The sequence below is a fragment of the Drosophila subobscura genome, chromosome O (genome assembly GCF_008121235.1).
Source record: "Drosophila subobscura isolate 14011-0131.10 chromosome O, UCBerk_Dsub_1.0, whole genome shotgun sequence".
Lineage (NCBI taxonomy): Eukaryota > Metazoa > Arthropoda > Insecta > Diptera > Drosophilidae > Drosophila > Drosophila subobscura.
The window spans coordinates 4,558,444-4,583,674 of record NC_048533.1 but is presented as its reverse complement, the minus strand read 5'-3'; the positions used below and the strand labels follow the sequence as shown (position 1 = coordinate 4,583,674).

General features: G+C 48.0%; 6 protein-coding genes across 7 annotated transcripts; 3 read left to right on the top strand and 3 right to left on the bottom strand.

The window, feature by feature from the left end:
• Positions 1–45: 45 nt before the first annotated feature.
• Positions 46–3,149, top strand: LOC117896759 (vam6/Vps39-like protein). The gene is made up of 7 exons (XM_034805233.1): positions 46–182; positions 238–707; positions 761–1,010; positions 1,066–1,313; positions 1,375–2,258; positions 2,319–2,724; positions 2,788–3,149. Exons 1-7 carry the CDS (start codon positions 113–115, stop codon positions 3,088–3,090), a joined length of 2,631 nt encoding a protein of 876 aa, XP_034661124.1. The 5' UTR covers positions 46–112; the 3' UTR covers positions 3,091–3,149.
• Positions 3,150–3,335: 186 nt separating this feature from the next.
• LOC117896760 (homeobox protein B-H2) lies at positions 3,336–4,947 on the bottom strand. Its single transcript, XM_034805234.1, has 2 exons — positions 3,958–4,947; positions 3,336–3,889 (listed from the first exon to the last, which is right to left on the bottom strand). Exons 1-2 carry the CDS (start codon positions 4,889–4,891, stop codon positions 3,387–3,389), a joined length of 1,437 nt encoding a protein of 478 aa, XP_034661125.1. The 5' UTR covers positions 4,892–4,947; the 3' UTR covers positions 3,336–3,386.
• A 9,788-nt stretch (positions 4,948–14,735) lies between these two features.
• On the bottom strand, positions 14,736–17,028 carry LOC117897712 (trimethylguanosine synthase). The gene has a single exon (XM_034806734.1). The coding sequence runs from the start codon at positions 17,026–17,028 to the stop codon at positions 15,460–15,462; it is 1,569 nt and encodes a 522-aa protein (XP_034662625.1). The 3' UTR covers positions 14,736–15,459.
• LOC117897713 lies at positions 16,901–17,783 on the bottom strand. Its single transcript, XM_034806735.1, has 3 exons — positions 17,439–17,783; positions 17,034–17,378; positions 16,901–16,968 (listed from the first exon to the last, which is right to left on the bottom strand). The coding sequence occupies exons 1-3, from the start codon at positions 17,627–17,629 to the stop codon at positions 16,926–16,928; spliced, it is 579 nt and encodes a 192-aa protein (XP_034662626.1). The 5' UTR covers positions 17,630–17,783; the 3' UTR covers positions 16,901–16,925.
• Positions 17,784–19,450: 1,667 nt separating this feature from the next.
• On the top strand, positions 19,451–22,023 carry LOC117898363 (DNA-directed RNA polymerase II subunit Rpb4). 2 transcript variants are annotated; one of them, XM_034807700.1, is made up of 5 exons: positions 19,451–19,649; positions 19,777–20,611; positions 20,671–21,128; positions 21,187–21,454; positions 21,537–21,677. In XM_034807700.1, exons 1-4 carry the CDS (start codon positions 19,586–19,588, stop codon positions 21,423–21,425), a joined length of 1,596 nt encoding a protein of 531 aa, XP_034663591.1. In that variant the 5' UTR covers positions 19,451–19,585; the 3' UTR covers positions 21,426–21,454; positions 21,537–21,677. The 2 variants fall into 2 exon arrangements, with proteins under 2 accessions (XP_034663591.1, XP_034663590.1); XM_034807699.1 differs by lacking the exons at positions 19,777–20,611; positions 20,671–21,128; positions 21,187–21,454 and adding an exon at positions 21,780–22,023 and having other exon boundaries at positions 19,492–19,649; positions 21,537–21,717.
• Positions 22,024–22,103: 80 nt separating this feature from the next.
• Positions 22,104–23,567, top strand: LOC117898352 (protein AAR2 homolog). The gene is made up of 2 exons (XM_034807685.1): positions 22,104–23,330; positions 23,401–23,567. Exons 1-2 carry the CDS (start codon positions 22,168–22,170, stop codon positions 23,456–23,458), a joined length of 1,221 nt encoding a protein of 406 aa, XP_034663576.1. The 5' UTR covers positions 22,104–22,167; the 3' UTR covers positions 23,459–23,567.
• Positions 23,568–25,231: the final 1,664 nt, after the last annotated feature.

Genomic DNA, 25,231 nt, shown 5'->3' with positions numbered 1-25,231 from the left:
ATTTTTACCATGTAAACAAGTTAATATATTCCCTTTCTTGTGGCTGAGGTGGGGCAATCATTAACTTAAATCTAGTTACAAGCTTCAATAACGTGCAGGAGAAGCATCCAAGATGCACCAGGCCTACAATGTGCACTCCATATTGAAGCAGGGCGTGCAAATAGAGTCGATAGCCGCATATGGTATGCCAAAGATTTCCAATTATGTTCCATTCTTAACAGGTTCCCTAATTTCCAGGCAACCATGTCATCTTGGGAACACGGAGCGGCCAGCTCATCATGTACTCTGTGGACGAGCGCGGCGTGGACATGCGGATGTTCAACAAGAACTTTAGCCGCAAGCCCATCACCCAGATGGAGGTGATTGCCGCCGAGAACCTGCTCTTTGTCCTCACCGACAACATGATACAGGTGTGCGACATCGGGCGGCTGGAGAGCAACTTTGCCTTCCTGCACAGCGCGGCGGACACCAAGGGCTGCACTCTGTTCACCATGGACGTGGACTCGCAAAAGTCCACCACGGGCGAGGTGGCCACTTTCATCCGAGTTTGCTGCGCCATCCGACGTCGTTTGGTGTTCTTTTTCTGGAAGAAGGACCAGCTGGACTCGCTTCAGCTGAGCATTGAGCTAAGCGATGTGCCCAAGAGCCTCTGCTGGGTGGGCCATGCCGTCTGTGTGGGCTACAAAGATGAATATGTCGTCTACGATGTGAGATCTTTACGAATTTCATTATTATCTCTACTAATAATGATTTCTTTTAGATATCCTGCAATACTCCCAAGAAGCACGACCTCTTCCTTACATCCTCCTCTGTCAGCAGAGATCCTTGCATCTGCCTCATACGCAACAACATGCTGGGAATATCTAAGGACAAGTATTTGGTGATTGTGGATCCCTGCCAGTACAAGTCCAAGGACAATGCCACCTCCGTGGACGAGGGGCATCCAGGGGGCATGGAGAGCAAGAACTCTTTGCCACCGCTGCTCTGGTCGAGCCCCCTTCTGGATTTGGGTAAATTTAAGCTCTTTCCAGTACTTTCCCCTGCTAATTGCATTTCTGATTGCAGTCTGGGATGATCCCTTTGCCGTGGGGCGGGTGAACAATGCCATCGAAGTGCGCAGCTTGGTGGGCAAGGATACGCTGGTGCAGAGCATTCCAGAGCTGGAAAAGACCAGGTTCTTGGTGCATGCCGACAAGGGCACAATCTTTGCGGCCGCCACCTCGGAGCTGTGGTGCATACGTCAGGTGGAAATCCCGACACAGCGGCAGCAGCTGCTGCAACAGAAGAAATTTCAACTGGCCATCGAGGTGACGGTGAGTCTCACACAGAATCCTGCCTTGCTGTTTCTCCTCTCTTAAGTTGCTTTTCTTTCAGCAAATCTCCGACGAAGCTGCAGAGGACAAGGCCCAGACCATACGCCAGATACACATGCTCTACGCCAAGGAGCTCTTCACCAACAAGGAGTTTGCAGCGGCCATGAAAGAGTTTGAGAAAGCGTCCATCGATCCATACGATGTGATCCGGCTGTTTCCCAATCTGGTGCCAGAGCCCAAGCCGGGCACCGAGGACACCACTGTGCCCGTGTCGACTGCACCCCAGCTGGAGGATGGTGACTTGGAGAACGCCTATTTGGCTCTGATTGAGTTTCTGGCACTGGCACGGCAGCGGGAGGTGGTCAAGCTGCGCGACACCAAGAGCAGCTCCAAGTCGCTGCTTGAGATCATAGACACCACGCTGCTCAAGTGCTACCTGCAGACGAATGATTCACTGGTGGCTCCGCTGCTGCGTCTCAACCAGTGCCACTTGGAGGAGTCGGAGAAGACGCTGAAGAAGCACAACAAGATCTCCGAGCTCATCATTCTCTACCAGATGAAGGGCAAGCACAAGGAGGCTCTGAAGCTGCTGCAGGAGCAGGCGGGCATCGAGGGTTCCGTGCTGCAGGGCCGCAAGCGAACCATCCGCTATCTGCAGGAGCTGGGAACGGATCATCTGCCATTGATCTTTGAGTTTGCCGACTGGGTGATTAACGAGCACCCAGAGGAGGGTCTTTCCATCTTTACCGATGAACTGATTGAGGTGGAGTCACTGCCGCGCGCCAAGGTCCTGGACTTTTTGATCACCAAGCACAAATCTTTGATTATTCCGTATCTGGAGCACGTGATAACCGAGTGGTCTGATACAAACACCCTGCGCCACAATGTCCTCATCAAGCAGTATCGCGAGCAGGTGCAGCGTCTCCTCCTCCAGCAGGAGAAGGGGTGAGTGAGGCGAAGGCTTTCATTTGGTTCTCGAAAATAATATTTTCGTTCATTTTCCAGCGAGGAAGTGCCTGAGCTGAAGCCCCTGCGTGCCAAGCTCTACAAGATGCTGAAGGACTCCAATGTCTACTCGCCGGATCGTGTGCTGGAGGAGTTTCCCACCAACATGCTGCTGGAGGAGCGTGCCCTTATCCTGGGCCGTCTCAAGAAGCACGAAAAGGTCCTCGCCATCTACATCCAAGTGCTGGGGGATGTGGCCAAGGCCAGGGCCTATGCTGAGGCCAACTACGAGAATGACAAGACCATATTCCAAACACTTGTCAAGACCATAATGGTGCCTCCCACAGAGCCGATCTATGAAGGTGTGGCCCTGCATCCCGATTTCAGTCCCGAAGTCAATCGGGAGGTGTTGCTGGAGCTGCTCAACACTTACGCCATCAAAATCGATCCCATTGAAATCTTTGAGGTAAGCTGCGAGTCCTCTATTCGATGCAGCGCCTGTAGCAATGTGTCTTTCTGCTCTCTCCAGTTCCTTCCCGCTGACATGCCCATGCACCTGCTGGAAAAGTACATGGGGAAGGCCGTGCGGCAGAAGTTGGCGGACAAACACCATATGCAAATGATGTGCGGCTTGCTGGAGGCAGAGTCCAACCGACTGGAGGCAGCTCTGCAGGCGAAGCGGGCCATCAGCTTCGAGCTGAACGAGAACAGCGTGTGTCCCGAGTGCAAGAAGCGATTTCCCAGCCAATCCGCCTTTGTGCGCTATCCCAACGGCCAGATTGTGCATCTCTCCTGTCACGATCGCCTTGCCCGGGCAGCCGCTCAGCAATAATATACGTACTATTATGTGATATAGCTAATCAAAAGTTTAATATACATTTATGATTTTAATTCATTTTAAAACGCAACTGACTGTTCTGACGATCTGGTAGCCCTTTGCAGCCGCTGGCAGTGCTGTTAAGTTCTTAAAGATGGCGCCACTTATTATATACACGGCGTGGGTGGGGCTGCCCTTTTAAATTCTCAAAATTTCTATATTCCTAATTCGCAGGGGCATACTAAAGAAAACCCATATTGTACAATTGTATTTGGCTATATTTACAGAAAATTGCTTTGCACAAGCGTACTTTAGGCCTCCTCGCTGCCATCCATGAGGCTGTCGCCGTCGAGGGAGTCGTTGCAAATGGACAGATCGGACTCGGACTGGGCGCGACTCAGGGGCGGCATGGGCAGCGACAGCGACTGCTTGCTGTCCTCGTTGTCCTCCTCCTGTAGGCTGGGTGAGGCTGCACTGCATCCGGCAGTGAGATCCGTGGACCCGGAGTTGCCTGCATTCCCACCGACTGACCCCGAACTGGGGCCCATGACCGTGCCCGGCAGCTGCGTTTGCCGGATCAGGGCCAGTCGCTGCTGGGTGAGTTCCAGGTGGTGTTTGCGCCACTTGATGCGACGGTTCTGGAACCACACCTTCACCTGCGCCTCCGTCAGCTTGAGCGTGTGGGCGAGGTACAATCGCTCCGGCCCCACCATGTACTGCTGCCGCTCGAACTCTGCCTCCAGGCACTCCAGCTGCTCCGGCGTGAAGATCGTCCGCACGCGCTTGTTCTTCAGCGAGCTCTTCTTGTGGGAGTCTGCGGGGGCGAGGAACAGAGGTTATCTTAGCTGTGTGGAGCCAGTGCAGCTGGATCTGTGAGCTTACCCGACTTGAGCTTCTCCCGCTGGAAGCTGAGCGTGGCCTGCTGCTGGGCGTGATGCTGCTGGTGGAGCTGCTGCAGGCTCTGCAATGCCGAGGGAGCTGCTGCCCCCACGGCGGCTGCCACAGCGGCAGCGGCCGCAAAGCCAGGTGGATGATGGTGCGGATGGTGCGGGGGCAGATAGCGACCCACTGACATGCCGCTGCTGCTATCACAATTGAAGTTCTTTACACTCTGACTGTTGTTGTTGTTGTTGTTGCTGTTGCTGTTGTTGCTGTTGTGGTTGTTGTCCTGGTCAATGGCATCGCGTGCGGCGCCATTGAGAGACAGATTGATGGCATTGTTGTAGTCCTTGCGACCCTGGCTCTGCAGCCCCAAAATGGCGGCTATTGTAAAGGACTTGCCCACATCGAGGGAGGAATGCGCCGCTGCCGCCTCGAAGAGCTGCGCGTGCGACGTCGCAGTGGCCGCCGCCAACTGTTCCCGGTGGTTGTTGCTGCTGTTGTTGCCAGTTGTCGGTGGGTGGTGGCTGTCTGGGTGGGGAAGTAGGTGTTGATGTTGCTGTTGCACTTGCTGCTGGTGCTGGTGCTGCTGATGATGCTGCTGGCTATGTTGATGATGTTGTGGATGATGATGATGATGGTGTTGCTGTTGCTGTTGCTCCATTTGGTACGAACTCTGACCTGCCGAGACGGCGGCCGCCGCAGCAGCAGCCGCCGCCAAAGCTGCTGTGGGCAATGCATGATGCGGTTGACCATGTGCAGGGATGCCGCCTCCCACACCCACGCCCACACCCAAGCCCACTCCTGCACCGCCACTGGCTGCTGCTGCTGCCGCCGCCGCCGCTGCTGCAGCAGCACCTCCTGCCGCCTGTGTGTTATGCAATGCGAGGAAGTGTGACAAGGGATTTGCGTGATATTTGGAAGGATTCTGCAACATGTTAGAGATATTTCTGTCTCCTAGTTGTCGTTGTTGGTGCGCCTCTGTTGCTTCTGTTGTTGCTGCTGCTGCTGCTGCTGCAAATGGGACAAATGAGACAAATGCTTGAGCTTAATTGTTGTGTCTGCCTCCTCCTGTGCTGCCCCACAGCCAGGTGTCAACGACTCCCTGATTATATCCACAATTAAGTGAAATGCGATCCCTGCGAGGAGTTGCTCTACCATGAAGAGCTCGACAGTGCAGACAATTGAGTGGACATGGGACGACAACAGGTTCCCCGTGCCCCTCTGCCATTCCTCGCCTAATTGCACTCCCTCTCTTTCACACGCAACGCACTTACTATGGCCATCTCGCATCTCTCTGTCTCGTTTCTCTGTGGAGGGCAATGTGATAGCCTAATTGAGACTTTGTCACAGTTAGCTGCTGCCTGCCTGCCTCATTGTGGCCCTGTACCAGGTGCGTGAACTATCCCCTGCCCCAGGCCCATGTGTGGCAGCCACACACAATCAACACACTCTCTGTGGTCGTCTCTTGTTGGATCCGAGTATCCGAGTGTCCGAGTGCATCTTTAGCTGCTTATAAACACATTTAACTAAATTGCCGACATTTTGTCGTGCCTCACAAATGAGCTTCATTTTCATTTGCTTGCTTCATCCTAATGAAGCATTCGAAATATGCAAATTTCGGTGTAACAAGTGGATTCCATTCCCGAATGTCATCTCTCGCCCTGGTGACACAATCTGCCAGCAATAAAGTGCCCAACATCAGAGGAATGTCATAATTTGTTAAATATAGAGAAATAAATCCTGTCTGCTCTAGGTTTGTGCTCCTTTAAGTCCATCGAGTGTTTCTTATGGAACTGGTTGCTTAACTGGTTGCTCTTAAAGTTTTAAAAAGAACTCAATTTAATTTAAACATCGAGTCATATTTATCATATTTATGTCATATATGGAAGTTCCAAGCGCAAGTTCTTACTCTCAAGAGTTCAAAAGTATTTCTTCCCCATTCTGCTTTGGTTTAAAATACGATTCTCCCACCTCCACTCAATGGAAACTACTTTCAATACCCGAATTGCATGCACATCAACAAGATTAGCCATTAAAAAGAATACTCATTCTATATTTAGTCTGTGTTTAACACTAAATATTAAGATAAACTTGCAAAGGTTTTAATCGGATTCGTGGAAATGGTAAACCATTGAATGCGATTAAATATACCAAGAATTATTCTTAAGGTTCCCCTCAAGGTCCTAGAAAGTGCCCAAATTGTTCAAACTATCACATAAATAACAAGCATAATACAATTTACTATGAACATAAATGTTTCCTTTATGTTATTAAATGTACAGATTTCTGGAAAAATAAACGTTCTGCCTCTGCACACTGGCAGCAGACAATTGCATGACCCAAAAATATTATGGGAAGTGCTATTTGAATAGCTTCCTAACAGAAAACAGCACTCGAAGACCCACCTCTTGATCTATGAGCTTCCTTCTCAGTGCATCGAATTCGTTGCCAATAGTTTGATGTTCAACGCGTAATCCTTAATTGTTCTGCGATTTTGCACTGCTTTAATGCACTTTCACTTCCGCGATATTCGGCAGTTAATTTTCCACTATGTTCTTCCGTTTTGCCGACGGCACTGCCAGAGTATTGCCTACAGTACGGCGGCTTCCGGTCCGGGGCGGATGGATGTAACACGGAATCGAAGCCGAATCAAAGCTTGTGTGGCTCAAAGAGGCGTTTTCGCTGGAGACGCATGCGAGCGCGGACGTGTTGCAAACTCGAATGAAAGTTCGTGGCCATAAATTTTTACAATATCCAACAGCAGCGTCGGAACTAGCAGCAGCAGCAGCAGCGGACGCAGACGTTGACGCTGACGCAGGCAGCGCAGCAAGTGATTCTTTCTCTCTGTGATTTTTCTGCTCATCCTGCCTCGGATTTGCCTCTTTTTACTCCCTCCCTGCCCCTTACAACCTTCCGGAACAACATCGTCAACAGCAACAGCAGCAACTTCATCATCCGCAAGCGGAAACCTCATCATGATCATTGTCATTCAGAAGCAACGAGCCAACTCCCGAGCAGGCAGTACACGGGGCGGGTGGGCAGTTACATAAAAACCAACCACCCACCCGATCCACCCACCTATCCAGAGCCACCATTGCCACTGCCATTGCCATTCCTGAACGCCGCGTGTGCCACTCTGAGGGCGAGTGTATGAAAAAGTTATTGAAATTATGATATAAATGGATAATTGGCTTATTCTCTCTCACTCTTACTCTCCCTCTTTCTCTGTTGTTCTCTCTTCCTTCCTATAAAGGGGCGGTTCCTGCTCTGCAGCATGAAAAATAAATCTCAAACATCATGGCGTTTCAGGATTAATTTTATATATTTTTTGTGATTAAGTGCGCGTGGTTATTGCATGGGTGGAACGACAGGGGGGATAATTGTGGGGGCAGACATAATTAATGAAGCAATAAGCAAATTAAATTCCTCCACGATAATATTCAACGAAGTAAGGGAATGGGGCTGCTTGATTATGACAAAGATCTCGCTGGTGTGGAGTTTTCTCTTATGCTGAAGCTACTACCCTGAGGAGATGAATACTTTTCCTTGCCTTTTAATTACTTTGAAATCCCACAAATTGGCATAGAAACAATTTGAGATGTGCGCCAAATGCGCTAACCAGCAGTGCAAACTATCCGTCTGCCCACAGGCAAAACCCCAACTAAACCCTAATTAGCACTCCGCAAAATCGGATATTCCCCGCCGCTCGTCTTCAATTTACCGTTTGATAAACTACGCGGAATGCCAACGATCATTACCGGAGAGGAGCGCACGAGCCAGTCCAACCCCCACCCCACCCAATTAGCGGGTCATCAAAGTAAATCAATGCAAGAGAATGGAACCGAAAGGAGACGAAAGTAAGCAAAAGAGAAACCCCAAAAGGGAATGAAATGAATCGTTGTGGGCACAAATGGAGAGGAAGAGCATGCGTTCCCCGTCCCCCCGCAGACACCAAAAAGAGAGACAAATTCAAAAATCAAAGTCAGGAATTTGCGGGCAAACGAGTGGAAGTGAGAGGGAGGCCACTACCCAGCAGCCAGCAGCAGACAGAGGATCCTTTCGGGTGCTGTGCTGCTTCGGGCGTCACGTTTGTCGTTTCAATCATCATTAGTCCTAATGTACCCACAGGAATTGGGCGCCACTTGGCATCGCAATGACGATGGCCACAGAGAGCGAGAGAGCAGCAACGAAAAGAGAGCGGAGTGGAACAGGGACGGGACAGCAGCAGAGAGTTATACTAGGAGGCGTCTTTCTCCATTATATACAGGGTGTACATGCATATGTATGTGTGTACATATATATATTTACAAGCATTTTTTATGTACACATTTTATTTTTTATTTATTTACCACAATTTTAATATTTTTGCTGCCTGTGGCAAACGAGTTAACGGTAACAACCAAATCCCCTCTCCACAGCCGCTTACATTGTGATACATTACATTGTGTGTGTATGTTTTGCTCTCTTCTGCGCATGTGTTCTCAGAGAGGGAGTGAGGTTGAAAGCTCTGCCAGCGTCGCTGCTGCCAGCACCAAAGTTACATTAAATTTAAAGGTACCGTTGCTTCTCTTTGTCTCTGTTAAGCAACCGCTTATAGCTCTGCTGTGGAGGCCGCTCTCTAGCACTGCTTTACCTTCTCTGAAAATATACCTTGCCAGCGCCATTGTTGCTTTTTGTTGCTGTTGGCCTTTTGATAAACTTCGTCGTCATCGTCGTTGCGTTCCTCTGCAGCGAGGAGATGGAGAATGGCGGCCGGTTGCCACAAGTCCTACTCCTTATGCTGCTGCTGCTCCTTCTGCTCCTTCTGCTCCTACTGCTCCCCGGCATAATGATGATGATGTCCCTTCGCCCGGCCCATAACCATACCCATAGCCATAACCATAATGTTTATTTATTTTTAAACACACATAAAATATAATAAATAAAAGCACAAACCCCCGACCGTTTGTAGAAAACTTTTTTCATTATGAATTATTACGCTGAAAGCACAGGGAAATGGCAGCTAAGCGGGAAGTAGGCATAGAGGGTATGGGGGGCAAGGATGCTGGGCAAAATGCCAAACGAAATTACCGTTGCTTGGCCCAGGCCGTGCCCAGGGCTGCATTGCGGGTTTCATTACAAGATGGGAAGCAACAGGATTGGATTGTGTCTACTTATTCGGGATACACGCAGGATAATGGTATCAGTTTTGGTATCTAAATATTATAAATTGCTATACCTTCAAGTCGGATCAATCAAAATGTACCTCTTATACCCAGCAGCTCCTCCCTTTCCCTTTTTTAATGAAAATATTTCTTTTATTATTGAGCTGGATGAGGTTGTTGCATGCCACAGGCACCCAGGAGCAGGCACAAAGTGCCTAAGTGGCCACCTACCCCTGACTCGCTCCCTCTTGTAGAGCTTAATTTTATTAGCCTCCTGCTGCCGCTGCTCCAAGCCCCCTCCTGGAAGGCATTCATTTGCCAGGCGAAGGAACATCATCATGAGGTTCAGCACGCTGCCAAGAGAGACCCCTGTCCTGCACTCTCCACTCTCCTCTGGCCAGCCCAGTGGCTCCCAACAAAATGGACTCAAAAATTTGAGAGCAGCAAAACATTTGCGGCATGTTTTTAATAATGTTGTTTATAATGTTGATTTTTACCCATTTTATTTCCTCGTTTTTCCCCTGCTCCTTTTTTCTTTTTGATGTATTTACAGTGGAGAATTCCTTTCACGGGTCGAAATAAATGAAATGTTAATCTCTTTTTTTATGGGCACGCAGCACGATAAATACAGGCTTACTTTTGGTTGAACTTTTCTGGGGATACAGAAGTTTTGCTGCACATACAAATGGCTGCGGGAAGATGCCCCGAATGAAACCCCATTCGATCACAAATGGCGGCTAGTGGCTGTTGCTGCAAAAACTAATTACAAAATCAAAACTTATAATGAGCGTGGCAAATTAGAAATTTCTCAATTGGCCCCCAAATACAAATGGGAAATCAGGTAAAAGGGCACAGCCATTTTGGGTTTTAATTAAATCCTGTTATTCCAGTGCGGCTCTCGACGGGGGCGTGCCACGGCCACTGCTCTGACTGACTGGCTCTTGAGTGCGTGGTGCATTCAGACCCGACCCGGCCCTCCCATCATATTCAAAATGAGTTTTTGACTGCGTTCGGTTTTTGGCTTGTTGGCTTTTTGGCCAGAATTCTGCACTTTACGCTGCTGGCGAGCCACTCGAACAACATATTTTTGGCCCCGCTCTGACCGTTGTTTCCCGGGGCACCTGAAAATTAATTTTAATTTTCAAAAATAATGCAAAAACCTAAACACAGATTCCATCTCTCTTTCGGTTCGCACTCTGCAGGTTGGGATGGTCTCTGCTCCTGGCATTGTTTTAATTGGAAATTTATTTGGTTATGTTCGCGGCACTAATAACTGCGTTTTTAATTGCATATTGCCAGGAGGGGAGCTGAAGAGCCGGGGGACCATTTGGAGCAGCTGCAAAGGTTAGATTAGTTTAGATTTTAATTAAAATTGTAGCATTGGGCATGCAGATTTCAAGCATTTGCGGCATTATGAGTGCTGTCATTGCCCAAGTGCTGGCTGGCATTTCCTGAAAGGCATTCCTATCTCTTTGATGGGGCAGTTTTAGCGATAACTTTCACTAAACAGAAGGCATGGGAGCTGAACAATAGACTCTCTATTGCACGATTTAAGACTATTGCTCCTCAGAAATCTAGAACCTTTGCCTGGAACCTCCCTTTTGCACCTTTTTCGGCTCGCGATTCCCAGTAATCCAGTAATGTTTCGGTTGAGCCACCATTCAGAGCAGCGAAAAGGGAAAGGACATGCTATCCACCCACACACACACACAGCAGCAAGAGACATACCATTTAGCCTCCCCCCCGCTCCAAACAAGGAATCAGCGCCATGACAGGCAGCGCATGGAGCGGAATGGGGGTCGGGTCACAAAAATCATCCCCCTTCGCGAGGTCGTACCGTACTCTCGCTTGCTCTAACGCTTCGCTGTCCCGCTCTCACTGTGTGTGTGTCTCTGTCTTGCTCTGCTCATAAAGCGTTGGAAATTATGGAAATTAATTGAAATTCCAAGGATGCTGCTGCTGCTGCTGCTGCTGCTGCTCTTTTGCCAAAACCAACAAATTACCGTCATTATGCGTGTGCGGTGGCCACCCACCATACCTCTATACAAACATATATCTCTCTCTCTTTCTTCGTATCCCTGTCTCTTTTGCGTACCGCAGAGGTCCGCTTGCCGAACGCCGACCGCCGACCTTTGCAAAACTCAAATGGAGCCACGCCACGCCACGCCACGCTTTGACTTTGTCTAGTTTTAGGCGCTGCGGTTGACCATCTCCCTCTATCTTACTCTCTCTCTCTCTTTATTACTCTGTGTGTGCGTGTATACTGTTCATTGGTATTTAATTAAGCTAATTAATTATCACAGTAATTACGAAATTTACAATAACAAATGCAGGCGTATTTTTTGGTTTTTTTGCAGCTGCTTTTGATTGACTTCCAACGCACTTTACTTTGCTTCACTTTCCTCCCTGGCCTTCGGGTTGGATAAGCATATTTCGGCATTTTGAACAGCAGCAACAACAAACCAACTCAGTTACAACAAAAAAGAGTCATATTAAAAATCATTCGCTTGTGAAGATCAAAAGCATTCTTTTTCACCGAAATGCCATGAAGAATGATGCTGCCGCTGCTCCCAGGAAGGGGAGTGGGGATGGGATGGATGGATGGATGGATGGATGGATGGCATTGGGGTGGAGTGTGGCTGGGAGTGTGTGCTGTACTCTGCGGCTCGGCTCTTGTCTTTTTCTCACTCACTCTCGGAAATATTCAACCAAAAATGCACGGCACACGCAAACACACACACAAACAAGTGCAGAGACATGGTGTGTCTGTGGAAGGTGAATCTGGACCACATCTAGGATAAACTAAACATAAGGTAAGGCGGTGCCAGAATGTCTACTTCATTCGACTTGTAATCTGATTTACTTGCTCACAGACAACAACCGAGCTGCAAAGAGAAACACCGCAGACAACGATCAGCACTGCTTTACCTTTCGTTTGAATATGCACTGCTTGCCCACCTATACAAAGAGCACGAGAGGAAGAGAGCTTGCTGCTGGCTGTGTGTACATACATACATATATTTATTTATGGTTTTTTTTCGCATTCAACCACAATATCAGCTCACCCATGAACATTCATATATCCTCGAAGGGTGAGTGCCTGCACGCGTGTGAGTGTGTGTGTATGTGCACATTTATTAAATATTATTGCTCTTATTTTGCGCTTTACTTGTCTCTTGTTTTTTTATTGCCTCATCAATGGGCAAAGTGGGCGGATAACTGGTATCTCGCTGCCACTTCCAGTGCCACTTCCCCCTTGTTGCTGCTGATGGTCCTTTGCTGTTTTCTGTTTCCTGGTGGTGCTTACGAGTCCTTGCTGTCCTGTTTGTTGTGTCCTTGTAGCGTTTATTAATTTTAATGGCTGCCACCAAATGAATAACGGTTAATCAATAAGTTAAATGTGTCGCCATTTTGGTTGGAGTCAAAGCGAAAGAAAAGGAAAAAGGAGAACAAAAGGAACGGCAACACATTGGGGGAAAGTTTTTCTGTGAACGAAGGGGCATTCCGACTATCTGTCTGTTTGTATGAGTACACCTGGTAGTGGCTAGGAAGAATGGCTATACTATTTTATGTATTTCCATTTAATTTCATTCTAAGAACTGTTTAAGTAAAGATTTCTGCTTCACTTCTCCTTTCAGTTACCATAAGAACTATCAATCGAGACTGCCTAAGGCAACGGGTTTACTATTCAGATACAGAATAAATGCCTTTACATAAAATTTATGCTAGTAAATATGTTCCAGTACAAGCAAATTCCATGTTCAGAGTTAAACTTTAAACCAAAAGCGGTTTATGCCTCAAACCTATCATAAATCACTGGACAATTATTGGAAATTCTGCCGTCACTCTGCTCCACCCATTCTCCGCCCCCTTCCCGCTTAATTTGATGCGCTGTGACGCACCCTGTACCCTACACCTGCAGCCGGAGCTGAACAATCGCATTTTCCACAGTGTTCCCATGGACTTTACGGCGTAATCGCATTTCGGCATTGTCGCTACTTGTGGCACAAATAAACCACCCCGCCGCTTAGCGACTCCTCATCGTCCTCTCATCAAGTGGCACAAATTCAAGATCAAACATGCAGCTACTCCAGGAATGAGGGATGAGGGTTTGGCCTGCTTCTGCTGCTGCTCCGTTGTTTTGGGTGACCATTTGTCAGGAAGGTTGACAACATTACGCTGCAAATTAAATAGCGTAATAAAAGGGTGACTTAATTTGTTTTTTTTTTGTTGTTCGTTCGACTCGTCTCGACTCGAACCGAAGGCAACGCACTTGCCCGCACACAGGATCGAGATGAGCGGCGAACACGTGTTTGCTCTTGCAATAAAATATATATTTCTATATACTTAAAGAGCTTGGGCCTGGGCTACTGCCCGTTGCCTTTTATAGGCCGCCAGTCGAGGATATTGAAATTGTTGGCATTGTCATCCCCCGCGCGACACATCCCGCGTGCTCTGACGACAGTTAAAACGACAATTACGCGTATCTAATAATAGAGCAGGAGGGCTGCAGACGGCGACGGAGTCAGAGACCAGAAACCAAACACTGGGGTACAGCCAGGGAGAGCTTAGATTTAAGTGGCTGATAATCCATGGGTTGACGCGTGACGGCCTATTCGCTGGTATTTTATTAACAATTTGCGCGATTAAAAGGTTGTCGTTTAATCACAGGCAATAAAACTTCCCCCCATTAACGGTATGTACATGGATCAGTTGACCCTTTGATAGATAATCATTGAATAGTGAATCAAATGCAGCTATCTTCACCCAGTACCAAAAGGAACTACCCTGACCCCAAGCATCTTTATTATCAGCTATCCCCAAATAATACTCTGCTCCCATCTTCAGTTATAAAACAAATCACCAGAGAAACATCTTTATAGCCACTCTTCTGCCAGCTCTAAGGACAGCTCTTCCTTCCTCAATTTGGCCACAAATCAGCGCTGAAAAGTATGCTCTAAATTTCGCTCAAGTCTCCCCCAAAACGCACACTAATAAGTTAATCAAACTAATTGCAGCAGCTTCGTGTAGCAGACGGAGCCGAGCCACTTGCCGCCACAAGCCAAGCCGAACAACGGGCGAAAATATTCCAGCTACAAATTCCGCAAAAGCCCCCCGTCCCATCCCAGCAGGCATGGGCATGGTCCCTAAGTATGTTGTTAGCCATGAAAAGGGTTGTGCTTCGTTGTGTTGTTGTCCTGTGTGTGCGCTGGAATTCAGGAGAAGCGAAACTGCTGTGACAGGGAACATGTTAATTGCCACCGCCCTGCGTTGCCAGGTTCAGGACTCGGCTCTGGTTGGCTCCCTGACTCTCCAGGCTCTCCTTCTCCGTTGCTTCTCCGGCTTAGACTTGTTTTACAAAGTTCTTAAAAATTGACGCACGTTTTGTTTCGTTTGCTTTTTAATTAAAAGTCCAAAAGGGAAATGGAAAGGGGGACCAGAGTGGACCATTGTTGGGGGGTGTGGAGTGCTGGAGTGCGTTATGGTTATGACCATTGGTCAGTTGAGCTCTTTTTAAGCTCTCTAAATTGGCTAAAGAGCTTGGACTCTCTTTTGACATTGGCGGTGACTTGGCAACAATCCCAGTGTGGATGGGTACACTGCAGGCCCAGGGGCAGGGACATCGTGTGTGGCTATGCTGTTCGTTACATGGGATTGGGACTTTATTCATTAGTCAAGTTTTATCCTCTGCCCGTTGCAGGGAAAGAGAGAAACGTAAACTTACGGCAAAACAGAAAAGGTACACTTGTTTGTGGGAAGCCAACAGAAAAATAAAAGTTAGTTTTGTGCTTCAGTTGCACTTTGAAAGAGTCAAGGATTATACGACTTATGGTGTAGTATCTAGCTGCTAGAATTCGCTCTCAACCGAATGCAGACATTAACCTACACAAAATAACAATTACAGACTGTAGTAATAAAATAAAAGCTACGTTGCCACAAGTTAAATTAGGAATACGCTGCGTTTCTTGCTAATTTTGTCAACACTTAAAATCCAGCTCATATTTATATGGTTTGTGGTTTTAGTTTTCAATTAATAACTATAATTGACTTAAAGTATTAAAGACTTAAAGACTTAAACTGCAAGTATTCATTTCTCAGTGAAGGAAAACCGTGGAATACGCAATTCATATACAACTTTTAGCCGATGAAGAGCACCACTTCCGGAAGGAGTTTGGGTGCTCGCTACAACTAGATAAACATAAACCTGTGCAACTACCCCAGTAATTTGTGCTCCAGTTAGAAACATAATTCAATTTCTTCATCGAAAACTGCTCCCTGCATTACTTAATCTCTAAAAACGAACTTAATCAACAGTTTTCTGCTTTCCTTCTAGGTTTAGTTTATTCTTAACTGTAGTCTACTTCTTTTTGATTAATCCAGTGCCAAAGTAGGCTGTCAGGGCCACCAGGCGCGTATCCAGAAAGTTGTGCTCCACCTCACACTGCTGACCCACGCCGCTGAGAGCAATCACCTGGCTTATGCTGGTATTGCGGGGCAGAAAGAAGCCGACGTTGTCGGCGAGGCGACGGCCCAGCCCCATCAGAAGGCTGGCGCTCACCGGCAGCAGACTGCGCTCGATGTCGAATGTTGCCTGTTTTGTGTAGTTGGGACCGCCCCAGGGCGGGCTGAAGAACACCACGTCCGGACGGAGATTGGTGCTGACGGCAAACTGCAAAAAGTCTGCGTGAATGAACTCGATCTTATCAGCCACCCCGTAGATGCGAGCATTGTGCTTGGCCATGGCCAGCTTCTCGGCATCAATGTCGACGGCAATGACGCGAGCGCAGGTGAGAGCGAACTGAATAGCATTGCCGCCGCAACCACAAAAGGCGTCCAGGATCACGTCGCAGGCCAGACGACGAGCCGTCTGCTTGGCAATCTTCTCTGGTGTCACCGAGAACCAGCTCTCGCGATCCAAGCGGATGCCCTGGTCGAAGCGCGAGAACAGCGAGAATCGCTTCAGCCAGTACTTGAACAGCTTGCCTTTGTTCTCCTTTATGAAGTCGGGCATCTGATCCTCCAGACGGCTGGTCTTCTTCTTCTTCTTCTTTGGCTTTTTCTTTTTAATGAAACCGTTCAGCACTGCGTGCAGCGCTTCGGCTTCTGTTTCTTGTTCCTCGTCGCTGGTCATGTCCCAGTTGGCTAAACTGTAGAAATCCTGCTCAAACCACTCCTTTGCTGTAGAGTTATTGCACGCTGGCAACCCCTTGGGTTTACGCTCCACCTCCTCCTCTTCAAAATCCTCAGCGTTGTCGTAATTGCTGGAATTCTGCTCAACTCTTGGTTGGCGGCGTTTGGGCTGGGCGCCAAAGGAGACTGGCAGGCCGAGAAGTTCACGCAGCTTCGCCTCTTCAATATCTTCGGGGTCGTCGTAACTGCTGGACTGAAGTTTACGCTGCTTCTTCTCTGATATATATTCGGGGTCGTCGTTGCCACTCAAATAGGGCTCATCTTCCGCAAAGACATCATTCTTTTGGTTATGTTTAGACTCTGGCTGGGTTTCGCTTATATCTAGCTGCTCCAGCTCTTCATCAACTTCATCTAGATCCTCTGCAGTAATGGGCGCAAAAGATTTCAACAGCTGTTGCTGATAGTTCTCAAAGGCGCAGCTGAATATGTGCCAGATGCGATTTACTAGGTCTTTCACATGCTCCTCCCAGAGGTCCAGCCAGTGGCGTTTCTCCGCCTCGTCACAGTCCTCACCAGCCTCGATGGCCTTGTATTCGGGAAACCTCTTGTTCCACTTCTCCTCCAGCAGCGGGGGGCCCTCGCGCAGCCAGAAATCTGTCCAACTCGCGTCCTTTATGCCCTTCCAATTGCAGCTCAGATCGAGCGCCGCGCCATCCGTGTGTTCAGCCTCAAAGAGCTGTGTAAATATGTAGAAGTGTGGATTCGTGTGCGATGAGGTCAAGTAGTGTATGTTCATATCACTGGTTGCCATGTAAACTTAGTTTTTTGACCTGCAATTTGCGATCTAGAAGCTCCTCGACTAGGTCGATGGGCTGTGCGAACCACACGTCGACGGCCGGTATGTGGGTAAGATGCAGCTCTTCCAGGTACCGCTTGCGCGCAGCCTCGTCATCGGTCATGCCCTTAAGCAGGTTGACCACACCGCCCGTCGTCAATGTGGGGCTGTTGGGGGCCTGTAAACTACACAGCACCACCTCACCCCGCACAATGCAGTAGCAGCCGCTCGTCAGGTTCAGTTGGTTGGCCTTTGCGAAGTCTAGCCCCAGCAGAAGCAAGGACAGAATGCCGCTGGGCAAGGAATACTCCCTGAAAGGGTGCAATTAAGAAGTCTAAAGAGATTCACAGCTTAAGTGTGCAATAGCTTACCCTGGCAAACTCCTTAAACGCACGTTTTCGAGCCGGTATGTTCCCGACAGAACTGTCAGGCGTCCAATAACTGCGCACTTACCGTAGTGTAGCTTCAGGTAGTTGGGTTCCAGCACCAATTCCTCAACCAGCAGGCTCTCAAAGAACTTTACATACGGCGGCGACAAACTATCATCGTGTTCTTGGAACATTACTTTGGCAAAAACACTGCAAATGTTAATAAAATGAGCGCAATTTGTATGTTGTTTAGCGTGGGCGAGACAGTGTTGTGCGGTGCAGAAATCAAAGGAAGTGCTGCCATATCAGAGGAATCGAGAGCGATTCATCGAGCTATCGTTTTACGACCCATCACTAAGGATATTCCTGACCATCAAATGAAATATTCAAATACAAATTTGTTAAAATATAAGGTCATAAAGTATACACTCTAATAAAAAGGAGTATTTATAATAAGCAAAATTGATTCATCAATAGGATCAAACTATTGTTTCAGTGTTAAAAGTCTTTGGAAGTTAGTAAAATCAAACTGAACATCAAAATCGAAGAATAGTGCTTGTTTTTGTAGGTGTGAACGTATATTATTTGTGGTATATTTTTGTGGGATTTCTGTGCTCATATTGAGCCGCAAAAATGAGAGAGAAGAAAATATCTTGCTAATCCTCTCTTTGGCATGTGAAATCAAGGTATGGCATGTAGGTAAAACAGGACGAACTTTTCAAAGGATCCCTACCCTGGCACCTTTTTCCCACCGTTTGACACAGGAGGGATTTCCCTAACCGTTTAGACACAGGATAGGATTTCCTTGGTGAATTTCCATCACGGGGATGAAAATCGCCGTGTAATTTACCTGGCGCCACTGGAATTTTGTGACGTATTTACCTGTTGTCGACACCTTAGTTTTTGGTGCAAACTGCGCACCATGAAAGCTCTTTTGCTTTGTTAAGGGAATTTAAAGCTCTTTTCCTTTGCGTAGGGAATTTGAACAACTAACGAGACAACCAATAAAAACTAAATATCAAACTAATAAAATATATTAATATTGGAATATGGAAAATATATAGTATATATAATTTATTTTTTTTGTATTTTCAATTAAGAATTTACGGACTAAGAAGAGTAAAAAATGTAAATTAAATATCAGTACAGGAGAGGAAGGAAGGATAAAATTTACAAATTTGCTAAAATAAGGTTTAAAAAGTCATAATTTATAAAGGTCAAACTTCTCTAAAAGTTCATAAATGCCCTCCATGTGGACAAGTAAAAACCTAAAGAAAGTCAAAAACGTAGGGAACACATGGACAGACTAAAACGACAAGGGCTTTCTAAAAATGGTCAAAGACATCCCCTCCACTGCAAGCAGTAGACCCCCAGAGAACATTCCACCTTTGATTGGACCAGTTGACCCTGAACCTTTGGACATGGGGGAATTTCTGTCCTTCCTGAAATCCAGGAACCCTAATTCGGCAGGGAGCCAGGGAAAATATCCGCGTCTAGCTCTAGTCAATACCTAAAGACGGTAGAACTCCATTTCATACCCGGCCATGCCAACATCCCTCAGAACACGGCAGTACAAAACAGCAGCCAAAGAAGCACACAGACTGGGAAAATACACAGTTGTTAAATGGAATCTTAAAGATGCCATATGTGAGATACACCGAATACTAAAAGAATAATGGGAAGAGAGTATGCCGAGTTTGCCAGCGTTAAACGCAGAGGATACTGCTCACTTTTTCCTAAGTAGAAATAAGCTAAAAGCCATTGTCGCTAAAAAGATCAACAGACCGTGTTGCTGTTCATTAATGATACGAAATCAAAATTTCGAATTTAAAATTTTAACCGTCACCGGTATTGTCAGCCTGCTATCGATATTTCGTAACTATCGTGTGGTATGGTCGATTGTCGTCCATCCCGTTGTTATCGTTTTTTTTGACACATGGAGTGGCAACAGACTGCTTTGATAGGCACACACTTGCCAAAATGCACGTAGTCGCAAATAACATTTGTGTTACTTGCGATACTATCGCATCGCATATAGTTTTTAATTGTACCAAGTACAACAAGACAAAACTACCCATCGCTAAGGAAATAACAGCGGCATTTCTAAACTTGTATTAAAAATTAGAATTTTGTTCAAATATTCAAAAAAAATGTCGTTTATGAACCCCGTGGACATGGTGGATGAGGATGCCGCCGACTTGCAGTTCCCCAAAGGTAATGTGCACCCCTACAACTAACCGCATTCCCAAATTACAAGTGAAACAAGCAGCAGAACCAAATGCAAACAACCAGGGTGGGCGCCCCTCACACATGTTAACCCAATTGAATGACCTTTTTTTAGACAAACGCATAGCCGATCAGGTCCAGCGTGCGACTATGAAGTTTGCACGTGCCCGCCCCGATGGACAGACCAAGTGCACCACAGTCTTCTACCAGGCGAAAGCGCTGCACAGGCAACTGGATAAACTGGAGGAAAGGGCGCGCGATGAGAGTAGCAACTGCAGTGCCTTGCCTGCCGATGGCGGTGGCCCCAGCTGCGCCACGTGTCGCTGCCAACTTAACGAGCCATACATCAAGTGCTCCGAGTGCCTGGACACGTTGCTGTGCCTGCAGTGCTTCGCGCGAGGCCGCGAGATAGCCACGCATAGGAACTGCCACGCCTACATCATAGTACGCGACGACATTCGCGTGTTTGCCGACGAGCCAGACTGGACGGCGCGGGACGAGCGTGTGCTGCTGCAAACGCTGCGTACGCAGGGCTATGGAAACTGGGAGGCGGTCTCACATGCTCTGGGCGAACGCCACAGTCCGGCAGAGATTCGTCGTCACTACCACGACTGCTACTTTGGGGGGATCTTTGAGCGTCTGCTGGGACTGCAGCACGCGAGGCACAGCTACCTGCCAGAGCGAATGCCATATGTGTTCAAGATGCGCAGCCTGGACCCGCCGCGTCACGATGACATCGCCTCCATGCAGTTCAAGCTCAGTGCCGGCTATCGCTGTGCCCGCGGCGACTTCGATACGCCCTACGACACCTCCGCCGAGAGTCTACTCTCCATTATGGTGGCCCAGGAGAGTTTCAGCAACGAGGATCAGCAAGAGGAAAGCCGCACGGAAAGAGAGCTGAACGAGGTGCTGCGCTTGGCACTGGTGCGTGCCTACAACAATCGCTTGAGGTAAGCCAATCCTGTCTATGGAAGCATCATCTTGAACTAATGTTCCTCCCATTCCACAGAGAGCGGAGGCGTCGGTACACTATCATTCGGCAGAACGGTCTCATCATGCCCAATCGCACCGTCAGCTGGATCACCAAATACGTGCACGCATTCAGCAGCGATGCCAGCTGCATGCGTTTCCTGGGCTTCATGCAGCTGTGCGAACCCATGCACTTTGACATGCTGGTGGAGTCGCTGCGCTACTTTCGCGAACTGCACATCCGTCTGTACAAACTGTACGATCTGCGCCAGCAGGGCGTCCGCACATTGTCCGGTGGAGCTCGGTACGCGCGTCTGCTCAGGCAGCGCCAGGACGCTCAACGAGATTACGCCAGGCAAAGGCAGAGCAGTGCACTCGACCTGCAGCAAATTGTGCAAAACTGCCGGAGCTTGGGGAACTCTGAACAGTTGGCCGCGGGCCTTGGCTCCAAGATCTATATGAATACGCGCAAAAAGGCCAGTCCCATGGAGGTTGGAGGTAAATTCCGGAGCTCTTGCGTTAATATTTGCATATTTAACTCAGGTTTATTCATCAGATCTTCCTGGTTACTCAAAGCTGGACGATGCTGAGCGCAAGCTGTGCAGTGTAGTTCGACTGGTGCCACAATCTTATCTGGACTTTAAGAATCAACTCATCTCGGAACAGGCTAAGCTGGGACATCTGCGACTGGCTGATGCGCGGCGTCTCATCAAGATCGACGTGAACAAGACGCGTCAGATCTATGACTTCCTGCTGGAGCATGGCCACATCAGCAGGCCGCCGTCCTACGGCTAGCCCTTAGTTCTGCCCCCAATGTTTCACTTGTAAATTGGCCAAACAACAAAAATGCCTGTCCCCTCTTCCATCCAATGTCCTAACGAACCATGTGGTATTGGCTATTTTCAGAGTTTGAGAATGCCGAGACGCTGCTAATATCGGAGGTGCATATGCTGCTCGACCATCGAAAGCGTCAGAACGAGTCCGCCGACGAGGAGCAGGAGTTCTCCGAGGTGTTTATGAAAACCTATGCCTACACGGACAGTTTTCGCAAATTCAAGAACAAGGAGACCATCATGTCCGTTCGCAGGTAGACTATCAACACATTCATTGAGTGTTTTTATTACATTAAATCATATTACAAACTTCCAGCTTGCTGATGCAGAAGAAACTGCACAAATTCGAGCTGGCTGCCTTGGGCAATCTTTGCCCAGAGGCACCCGAGGAGGCCAAGGCATTGATTCCGTCGTTGGAGGGTCGTTTCGAGGATGAGGAGCTACGCCAAATACTGGACGATATCGGCACTAAACGCAGCTTGCAATACTAATTCGTATTACAATGAACTATAGCATAATTATTCATAAAAATTGTCTCAAAAATAAAATCAACGAAAATCCGCCATTTGCGCCTAAAACCATCGCCTCAATCCCACCACTAGCTGCACTTATCGATAACAGCAATCGAATCTTGCGCTCTTTCTGTTTTGGTTTTTATTTTCGCAAAACATTCTCAATTGAAACAAGACCACAAGGATTCCAGAATGAATAAAGACAACTCCAGCATGAATATGGATCCCCAGCTGGCATTGCGCTTGCTGGCGGATGGCGCCGTCTTGGTCGTAGCCGGCGTACCAGTGGGCACTGAGTTTGGCATTGATTTGTGCGCCTACACGATTGGACCGGAATTCAGAGGCGTCAAGATGATACCGCCTGGCGTGCACTATGTGTGGTGTGCCTCCCAGGGACTCTATGGAGATGCGGCGCCGCGTGTCGGATTCGTGCACTACTTCCATCCCAACGAGATTCTTGTACGCGAGTGGGACAAGGACTTGGAGGAGCTGCGACCGCGACAGATTGCCGAGCCCGAGGTGGAGCGAGATCGTATACGAAAGAACTTGGCTCAGCTGGAGAAGATGCTGGCTGCCTACGACTATCGCTATGTCTGCCCGTGGAAGGATCTCACGGGCAGCGTGACAGAGCCATGCGTGGATCGTTGCCGCCCAACCTTGGGCACCATACGCACCAACATTGAGCTGCAGTCCTGCCCAGATGCCGACAGACCACGAGGCGAACCTGGAGCCGCATCCAGTAGCGGCAGCAAGCGCAATGCCGCCATCAGGCTGCTCCTGGACGAAAGCGAACTCCTGCCCAACCTCAAGCCCGTGGAGGGAACAGCACCGCGCTTCAGCTCCATTCCCCTGCGCGTTCCCCACGACGCCTTGCCAGCGGATGTGTCACGACACGCCATGGACTGCATTGCAGCTGTGGATGACCTGATCGACAGCTTCGGCTCTTCCGATGCCTTGATTGAGGAGCTGCAGCTCGCCTACGTCTTCTTTCTGGTCGGCTACTCGGTGGAGTCGCTGGCCCACTGGCGCAAGCTGCTCGGCCTGCTGGCCCATTCGGAGGCGGCGGTGTCGAAGCACAGACTAACCTACATGAAATACAGCGAGGTGCTGGCCCACCAGCTGCCCTACCTTCCGGAGGAACTGATGGTTCCCAGCCCCCACAACAGCGTCTTCAAGGATGTGCGAGAGCTGCTGGTGAATCTGCATGAGGGCGGCCTGAGCGTCAGTGCCGAGCGTCTGAGGAAGCGGCTTGAGAAGAAGCTGGGCTGGTACTTTGAAGGACTGCTCGACGAGGACCCCGAGGACCAACCAGTCATCATAGAACTCCCCGAAGACCAGGAATCTCCCATTTGCATGTAAACGAACGTCTTTTGTAATCAGATATTTGCAATACACGGGACTAGTATTCGATCGATTAAATTTTAGCGCAGCGAGTGCTGGGTACGCAGATAATTCCACAGATCCCGGGCCGTACGGATGCTGACCATGAACTGGCACAGCTTCGTCTCGATCAGGCAGAGTATGATGAACTTGGCACGCTTGTCCTTGAGCAGTGACTGCAACAGAGGTACAGCAGGCGAGGAATAGGATTTGGAATGGGGCTTACTCACCTCCTCGTTGTTCTCGGGACCTTGGTCCACCACAGACCACAAATCCTCGGACTCCAGATAGGCCCGCACCGTCATCGACCAGGCCTTGTAGTTGTCCAAACCTTTGAGTTTCTCGATTTGCAGTTGCAGTGCCATCTCCGAGACTCGAGAAACGTTTCACAACTAAATCGCTGGTCTGGCCTGGCCTGGCTTGGGACGCTCGCTCTCTGCCCGTGGTCTGTCTTTTCCACATTTTCTTTCTAGATTTTCAAATATAGATATCTAAGCATTTGTATTTCCATTGTGAGCCGCAGTGCATGCAAAACAATGGCCACTAGACCCACATTTGTTGTTGCTTCCGGGCCAACGAAAGTGCTGGCCAAATGACATTGAGCTTAAGTGGACACTTGTGATTTGACGCAGCGGCGTCGTCATCGTGTTCGTTATTTTCTGCCTTCTGTGACAGCAGCACCGTTTTGCTGGGCGTCATTGTCAATTCATAAGTTTCCTCAAGAATGTTCTACGCTGCCGCCATTTAGTGCGGCGTGACGTCACACAGTTAGGCCCAGTTGGGTGCCAATGGAGAACAGCTCGATTTAGCGTGACGTCACAAAACACTTGCAGTATCCATTGCCAAACATATATGAGTGGTGGAGTGGGTGAGTGGATTGTGGAATGCAAGTTTATCGTACAGTTCGTGGAAGGTAGAAAAAATACAGTTCGTTTGCAGTGGATCAAGAGCAGTCTCCATTTTTGTTAACCTTCAGAATTGCCTGCCCCTCGGAAGCAATCAACGTCATATATTTGAAAAGTTTTGGGACTGATAAAACCAAGTATCTGTTCATTATATCTCTCTCGCCTTGATTGGACACCGCACACCACTCCCTCCTCTCCGTCTCCCCGCTCCTCAAGCAGCTATCCAAAATTCAATTAATAATAAATTGTGATGCCCAATGGTTTTTGTTGTTTTTCTTATGATTTTTATTTGAAATGAATACGAATGTCAGTTTAGCTGTTGGTTTCTGGTATTGCTCTTCCGTTCAAGAATGTTTGCTGTAGTTGTTGTTCTTGTTGCTGCCTGATTTATGCTTAATTAACTTTCTGCACGGGCTTTTCTTTGTAGCGACTGTGAAATATTTGTTGTCTCACATCACACACTTTCTGCGCGCCTCATTTATCATAAAATGAACTGTGAAAAAGCTCGTGCGAAAATATTTCCTCTAGCTTTTTGGTTGGTTGTTATTATTTGCCATTCGTTAAGCACGCAAAAACATCCTACAGATAATGCTGGTTTTTGTTCTTTTCGATTTTTGGCTAAATAAAATGATATTTCATCTGTTTCGGCTTTTTCTGTATTAAGGATTTTCGGATTTTAAATGCAGGCATTTTTTCGTCTGAGGGGGTCAGGAACAGGAGTGGGCTGTGGGTGTCTGGTCTCTGGTGAGGGGGACTCTTGGAAAAATTCGAAATCTCTACAAATTACATAAGTGGTAGGGCATAGAAAATATACAAGTATATATGTATGTATACAATATATATGTACCGCTGTGTTTTTTGTTTGTATTTTGTTTTTTCTTGTATTTAGCAACTACAAATACAAATACTTTTCTATATTTATTAATATGATTTCTTTGTTGCGCAAGGAAAGAGATGAGAAAACTTTTGGT